General features: G+C 38.3%; 1 protein-coding gene across 2 annotated transcripts in view; it reads left to right on the top strand.

The window, feature by feature from the left end:
• The window catches only part of SLC25A21 (solute carrier family 25 member 21), a 507,705-nt gene that overhangs the window by 444,239 nt on the left and 54,905 nt on the right, over nt 1–8,561 (top strand). For both annotated transcript variants that reach the window (XM_025391998.1, XM_025391997.1), the window contains exon 4: nt 6,045–6,111. In XM_025391998.1, coding sequence (XP_025247783.1) covers nt 6,045–6,111 — 67 coding nt within the window. The remainder of the gene's footprint in view (nt 1–6,044; nt 6,112–8,561) is intronic.

The raw sequence follows: 8,561 nt of genomic DNA, 5'->3' as shown, positions 1-8,561 counted from the left end.
AAATATACAATCATGTCATCTGCAAAGAGGGACAATTTGACTTCTTCTTTTCCTAACTGAATACCCTTGATTTCTTTCTCTTGCCTGATTGCCCTAGCCAGAACTTCCAACACTATGTTGAATAGGAGTGGTGAGAGAGGGCATCCCTGTCTTGTGCCAGTTTTCAAAGGGAATTTTTTCAGTTTTTGCCCATTCAGTATGATATTGACTGTGGGTTTGTTGAAACCATTTCTTAAGAATAGTTCTCACATCTTCCTTAAAAACACATTGCTTAAGATTTAACAATTATCTTTAATATAGTTATGATTTTAAGAATTTCAATTTAAGGCTTTTTGTTCAGAAAGGGATGTGCTAAAGGTAATTTGTGTCAGCATATTTTTAGCAGCAGGTTAACAGAAGACATCATTAAAAGCAGCTCAAATAGTAAAGGTTTATTCTTAATTTTACATCATCAGAAATCTGGAGGTAGAATGCCAGCATTGGTTACTTAAGAAGCCCAACAATGTCATCGAGGTCCAGGTCCCTTGCATCTTTATCCTTGGCCATCCTTAGCTTGGGAGCAATGATGTCTCACTCGGCGGCAGTCCACAGGCATCTCACACAGTTAGGAAACACCTAGCAAAGAAGACAGGACTTTTCTTCCTATGGGCTTCTTTGCCTTAGACTGGAAATCCAAGCCTGCCAGCACACTATTCCCTCTTGTCTCTTGGGCTAGGCTTCAGTCATATGCCCATGCCTGACCCTCTCACTAGCAAAGGAATGAGCCCACCATGATGGGCTTGAACAATTCTGCTTTATCCCCTTGGCTGGAGTAGGACTCTCCTCCTTAAGCATGGAGTATGGGGATCACTTATACTCTGAGGAGCAAGTGAGGGGCATGTATCTGTTGGGTCAGTAACCAACATTCTCCCACATTGACAAAATTATCCTGGTGTGCCTCCTTTTTTTTTTTTTTTTTTTAGACAGCGTCTTGCTCTGTTGTCAGGCTGGAGCACAGTGGCACGATCTCGGCTTACTGTAACCTCCACCTCCTGGGTTCAAGTGATTCTCCTGCCTCAGCCTCCCGAGTAGCTGGGACTACATGCATGCACTACCACACCTGGTTAATTTTTGTATTTTTAGTAGAGAAGGGGTTTCACCATGTTAGTCAGGCTGGTCTCGAACTCCTGACCTCAAGTGATCCACCCACCTCGGCTTCCTGAGCTGCTGGGATTACAGATGTGAGCTACTGAGCCCAGCCTCCTGGTGTGCCTCTTAAGGGCAAAAGTCTGGCTTGAGGAGGAAAAAGTTTATCCTATGGTTCATTTTTTTCTCATTCTAAAACAACCAACAATTTTCACAAAAATGATCTTACTCATCTTAAACCAGTTCTATCAGTCATATAGTATTTCATATTACTTTAAAATAGAATTGAATAGAAATTGGAACAGAGACCTGTTTTTCATGGCGTTTTCTGCTTCCTTCTAAAATAAGAAATGACAAGGTATTGTTGCAACATAAATAATTTTTCAAAAGCTTTTATTAAAATAGTTGTTTTTTTCTTTTTTTAAAAAATAAGCTATACTGTATAGCCTAGTGGTCAAGGACATAAAAGAACTTGATTTAGGTTGCTGTATCTTATTTGGCAATGACATGACAGTAGTCCTCACCAGCAAAATGAGAAAAATAATTATAAATATTTTAAAGAATTGTTGTGAAAGTTGATTGAGATTACTATGTGTACATATACCTACATGTTTTTATTCTTAACACAAAGGCTATTACATACTAAACTTTCAACAGATTTGTCTATTTTTACTTACAATAATATTTACAAAAATCCATAAACATACAAGATAATACTTTTTTACATAGGCTAGTTAAAATCAAACTCGCACCTTTTAGAAGTATCAACGGCTCCATGTGAGTCAAAACTTTAGAGTAGAGTGGTGCCTTTGTTGTCATGTCAGAGAGAACTGCCTTTGCTGCTACATAAACGTTTAGAATCCCACAATCCATTCATCCAGCAAGTAGACTGAAAGCAGCTCTTGGCTGCTTGTGACGTAAGCGGGATGACACATGTTAACAATGGGTGTCACCAATCTCTTAACTTCCTGGATTATGGTCCTGGTAAGTTGTAGGCTCTGCACAGCAAGCCAAACCCACATGAAGGCAGAATGGACAGTGCATGTGAATATAAACATCAGTTATTTTGCAGGAAAAAAAAAAAGTATCTGCTTCATAAAACGTCACAACTCCTTTTTGGTTTTTAGAAATGTCATATAATATTTTGCATTGGGAAAACTTTCAATAATTATCTAGTCAAGAATAGCTATCAGCTTGAGCCCTTAGCTACATGCTCTTACCCGCATTTTATATATGACTCTTCTGGTCGGCTCAAGGGCCAATTTTAACTGAGAGTGAAGCTCTTCCTATGATTGGACACGGCGTGGAGGTTCTACAGCAGCCACTTTGGCTAGAGGGGCTATGATGCTTACGTTCTGGATCAAGGGCTCTGGGTTATAAATAATGAATGCAACTCAAACTTATTTAGGTAAAAAAGAATTTACTGGAAATGTTACTGAGCATCTCATAGAATCAAAGGCAGAGGTAAATACCAATATTCAAGAAAGGCCAAGATGTAATTAGGCTTAAAGAATTCTGGAAGCAGGGCCACACTCACAGAACCAGAGCTTCTCCTTCTTGCTTCTGTGCCTCCCTAAACGGTGGCTTCTTTCTTTTTTATCACTGTAGATTGACTTTCTCCAAATGACTGAAAGCATGACTGCCATTGAAATCCTAGATTTCTATGTTACAGTTGTCACCAAACAGAGCAAGACTGATCCTGTTCCATTTCCAAAACCCTAGGCTAGGTCTAGCTTGGATCAAATTAACTCAGGCAAAGAAGTAGAATGCCATTTGAACCCATCTGGGTGAGGCGCTCAGTCAACCCCTGCCTATAAGTAGTATCATATTGTACTAACGTGATTAAAACAACTTGATGGGGCTGTCCTAAGCAGACGCGGTGCTGACCTGACTGTTCCATAGATGTCCTGTATTGCATGGATATAAGGTAAAAGCAATGCAAGGAGGTAGGTAGTCCTAGCTTCCATTTACCAACAAAGGCTACCTATTGTCTTTGAGAACTTCTTGTTAAAATTGCTCATTCTCAGTTTGGAAGCTCAGGATGGTGGTATGGGAGGAGGGGAACGATCACACATGAAAGTAGCTGAGCAGAGAGAAGGGAAGGAGGGCACATCAATGAAGCATCATCAATACAAAGCAGAGGGCTCTGGACCTCCCAGCTCTTTTCATATTAAATCCTTATGCTTCTCCCAGCTGCCTCTTCTCTCCTGCATCACACCTCTTTTTAATATTTTCCCCCATCACTTTTAAAATGAGGACCTTCTGTGTACTTATAAGACTTTAGTCCTCTTCCAGAGAAGCCATGTAAGATTTGATGCAAAAGTCTAAAGTATGGCAGATTCTGTCTCTTCAGAGAAGTGCTTGCCCATGTCTTCTTGTACTTTTTCTCAGAATAACAGAATCTGAGGATTGAAACAGACTAGACTTGAGTGTCATCAAATGCATGGATTTTCCGTGTACCTCCCAGTCACTGGTATTCATGACAAGTGGCCATCCAGACTACTTGATCATATACCAAAGGGGAACTCACCACTTTTCAGGAGAGCCCATTCTATGTTTAGACAGTTCTGACTATTAGAAGTACTTCATTGTGTTAAGCTCCACCTGGGCCAAATATGTGTCTTTTCTTGTTGCTTCCACCTGTTGGAAGTTCTACCACCTGGAAACAAAGAGAAAAGTGTAATATCTTTCCTTCACGCACACCTTTCAAAAGATCCATCACATTCACCAGATTTCTCCCTAAGATCATTCTTCTCCAGTTGAAGCAACTGTTCTTCCTATAACTGTTCTCTGTAGTGTGGGATTTCAAGTTCCTCTGTTGATCTGGACACTCTGTTTTAAAAGCTTTACTTACGTGAGTGTTTCTCTTTATTTTTTTTCCTACAATAATCAGACATAGTCTTCCAGATGGGGAAAGATCAAACAAAAAGAACAGAAATAATAACCGTTTTCATTATATATATAGAAGTTCTGGTCAGGAAAATCACGTTTATGTTTTGGGAAAACCAACCTATGCTTAGTCACTCTTTATGCCAAAAATTACATAGTGATTATAATGAAATTTAAATGAGAAAAGTATTTAAATGTTATTAGTTGCTAGAAGAAATTTGTGTTGATGTGAGAATTTCAGGCATCAGTAGTTCAAATTGGAATGGAAAAGGGGTGGGGACAACTCATGAATTGCCATAGCTCTCCAAATCACATATCTGATTTACTTCCTATTCCTAATGCTAGCACTATCCATTAAGTCAAAAATCGTGGACAGAGTAAGCCCATATCAGGGAATCATTTGATCCCTTTATTCCTCTTTATGACATCCATAAGCTTAACAAATGTTTGTGTCCTGGTTACATTAAAAAAAGGGTTTTGTGGCCGGGCGCAGTGGCTCAAGCCTGTAATCCCAGCACTTTGGGAGGCCGAGACGGGCGGATCACGAGGTCAGGAGATCGAGACCATCCTGGCTAACATGGTGAAACCCCATTTCCACTAAAAAATACAAAAAACTAGCCGGGCGAGGTGGCGGGCGCCTGTAGTCCCAGCTACTCGGGAGGCTGAGGCAGGAGAATGGCGTAAACCCGGGAGGCGGAGCTTGCAGTGAGCTGAGATCCGGCCACTGCACTCCAGCCTGGGGGACAGAGCGAGACTCCGTCTCAAAAAAAAAAAAAAAAAAAAAAAGGGTTTTGTGATAAGAACCCCAAAGGTGCACAGCCCTCAAGTTTCTGTGTAAGCCCATGAATTGAGTAAAGCAGGCAAGTGCTTTAGTCCCCTCACCAAAAGGTACTGTATAAGCCAGTGAATTGAGGGAGAACAAGAGTTCGCCATGTTGGTTTGGGTGGCACAATGGGGTCACCTGAATAAATTCTCAACTTCTTGTTCCCAGAAGCACAGCTAGAAGTGGACCTAGTTTAAGGGAGTTGGAGTGAAGCTTGGGGGGTCAATCAGAGAGGCTGCAGCCCCTTGTTAGCTGGATATCCTAAATTAGGGACATGTTGAGCTCTGCCCTTATCTGTAGTCACTTATGGACTAATCAGGAAAAGTGATTACTCAGAGAATAATGCATAATATTCTCTTCTATTTATATATTTTAAGATTTGAAGTAAGATATGGCATATATATGAAGATTCCAAGACAAAGGAATTTAAAATTTTGAATTCTAGAACTATAAGAAGAAATAAATGGTGACTTGTAAATCTAATCATATGTCACTCATTCTTGCTTTTTTTCTAAAAATATCTGACTATGTTGCTCATCAACATTGGCAAAGAAAACTGGCTCATGCCCTGTGATTTTGCATATCAGCAAGGGAGTCTGACAATTCATCTGTTGGCAATACATAGTCCTATAGCCGGCCCTCTGTGACCTTCTTCCACCTCCATTAAGGAAGCTTAAAAATTATGACTAATTCAGGACGGGGCTGGAAGTCCTAGTACCATACCCACAGAGCTTGTTAGTTCCCTTGTATGAGTAAAGCTAAAACTGAAAATTTTATCACCTCCTTAGCCTCAGAAATGTACAGTCTAATGGGTTCAGGAATAATCCTAATCTCATTTGGTTACCACAAGGGAGGAAATGCAGGACTGTAGATAGCTTGAAGCTACCTGCCACACAACTGAGAAGTAAACTCAAGAGCCCTTAGAGTAAGGAAGTCAGCTTCATCGTTAAGGTACAACTAATGGTCATGCTTAGCAACTTATCTAAGGGATTCCCATCTCAGTATCACGTATTCACCTTCTGAATATCATAATGCTAAGAGACATAGAATTTATTTCTTTATTTAGAATGAAAGGAAGACTTCATGATTGGTGTGATATGTTGAATGATCCGGAATACTTTAGGATTAGTTGCTTTATCTAAACAAAGACAGAAATACGGGTTTCTTAATTTCTTTACTCATAGGAAATCTTTTATTTCTCAAACAGGTTGTTTGGTTTTTACAAGGGAATTCTGCCACCTATCTTGGCTGAAACCCCAAAAAGAGCAGTGAAGGTAAGCATTGCATGCATTTGCACCAAGAAAAAGTAGGGTACAGTAACAGCTTCAGCACAACAAACTCTAAGACATTAAAATGAATTATATATAAAGCATTAAAAATTTTAATGCAGAAACTATAGCATAATTTTTATTATAATTAGACTTGGCCAGTCTCTCAAATATGTAGATCAATTTGTAGATTTTTTTAATCAGGTAAAAGCATTCCATTCTAAAAACCAACATGGTGAATGAAATTCTAGTAATCAAACCACAAAATAGCTTGGACCTTTCTTCAAAGCAACTCAGAAATTTTCCTTTGGAGAAATAATTATTAAAGAAAGAGAGACAGAGGGAAGAGGAAAGAGGAGAGGAGGAAAAGCCTTTCTCCCTGAATCATTCCCATTTCATGAACAGAGTAAACAAGTATACCATATTTCTTTATATATGATTCTCATATAACATATTTGTTTTGCATGCCAACTTCATTTTCCCCCTTAGTCTCCTCTTTTAAAATTCTCTATTCTGGTTCTTACAAAAATTATTACTTCCACTACCCTGATTTCCATTTACTTAACCACATAACTGTAGAGGTTTATGTACTACTTGCTAGTTCAGTATCTGAAGAGGAGCAGGAAGATATGGCAGAACATCCAGGGGCAAAAGAACTCAATCTGACTACTGTCTTCTCTCAGACAAAAGTCTTGATCATAGTGACTCTGGCAGGCATTGCTCCCCCCCACCCCCCACCCTGCACCACTGATATCACCAAATAAGGCTTTGTCCTTCCATAATAATGATAACCTAAACTTAAAGACTGACTTTCCAAGCAATATAAGGCTTTTTTTTCCCACATACATTACTCAATTTGTATTCTCAGTACTCCTGAAAGGCAAGAAGGAACAGTTCATATACTTTTACTCAGTAAGTTCAAGAGGGTGACTAGGTTAAAAATTATGATAAAATCACCCACATATATACATGAACATCCAACCTTTATATTATGTCAAAATGGCAATAGGATTGAATTCAAATCTAGAATTTGGAAAACAAAGCTTTAGAACATACCTTCTCTATAAATTCACCCTCTTTGTTGGTATAGGTTTTGTGATTTTATAGTGATCTTATAGCAATACAAATTTTGTTATAAGGATCTGGATCACAGTAGAGAATCTGGAATAAGTTCACCAAAGTACACAAAAGAGCTGAATTGGATTATGAAATGACTTTACTTGATAAAAGATTGCCCAAGTAAACAAATAGAGCAGAGTTCCTGTTCAAAAGGAAAGTCGCTTTGTCTGCATGGAATAATATATTCATCTGTTCAGTGATTTACATGTATAAACAAAGTAAACTACAATTAGAGTTTTTCCTGGAATATTTTTTCGTAATATTATGTGTTGGAGACAATTTAAACTTTAAGGAGATTAAGACTTATCACCATTGAGCTATCTTTTACAGAAAAAAAAAAGTTGAGCTTTATAAAACAGAGTTAGTTTCTATTTTTCAAAAGCAATGCTCTGTGCCAGAACAATGGTTAACAGATGAACTTTTGGGCAAGTGAATATGGTGTATGTGTCCCAGACATCTTGTTTCAAGTAGATTTTACCTTAAAATTATTGAGACATATGGTAAGTATGTTGGCTTTTTAAGTATACCTTGGAGTTAAGTGTATCTTTGCCAGATGGATAGCACTAGTTTTTCAACACAATTTATGAAAGCATTCATTTTATAGATATTTATCATAGGATTTGTGAGGAAAGCAATCACCCGATTGTAACGATTTCATACATCATGAACTGCTTCATTGTATGTCATCAAAGTTTACTTCAGAAAAAAAATATTCAGAGACTGTGGGGTGTGTGTGGGTGTGTGTGTGTGTTCTTTGGTACTGACACTTTAGTTAAAATCATTACCATAATCAGAAACAGACAATCTTAAGTTTTATGTACTTTATTCTTTGAAATGAGCTTTATCATTAAAATAATAAGACTTACTGATGCTAAATAAGTGTAACTTCTCCTTTCACAAATTAGACAGAGTTAGTATTGTAGTTAGCAAAAGGAAATGAAGACTTCAGAGAGACCAGCCGATCCCTCAGAGATGGGTGGCACCGTGGTTCAGGCTTCAGGGTCCAGTCTTGAGCTTCACACATGCAGAAATACCACTTTTCCCATGTGCAGTTTTCTCAAGGACTTCCTTATGCTAACTAAATTCACAAGGGATTATAAACTATGAAGGCTAATTTGTTCACTACGGTATACCTATCCCAATCACAGTATCTACACATAGTAGATGTTCAGTTGATATTAGATGAATAAAGGAAACATGTATAAAAAGAAACAAAGAAAACTTAAAGAAAGAAACAAAGAAATATACATAGAGAGAAAATTCCCACATCTACTATTCAGAGTATCTGGAGGGCCAAGACTTCCACTCCTGGTGGAGACAGAGTAACAGGGACCAGT

Source organism: Theropithecus gelada, chromosome 7b, assembly GCF_003255815.1.
Source record: "Theropithecus gelada isolate Dixy chromosome 7b, Tgel_1.0, whole genome shotgun sequence".
Classification (NCBI taxonomy): Eukaryota; Metazoa; Chordata; class Mammalia; order Primates; family Cercopithecidae; genus Theropithecus; species Theropithecus gelada.
Note: the sequence above shows the minus strand (reverse complement) of the source record. Positions and strands in the feature narration are given on the sequence as shown.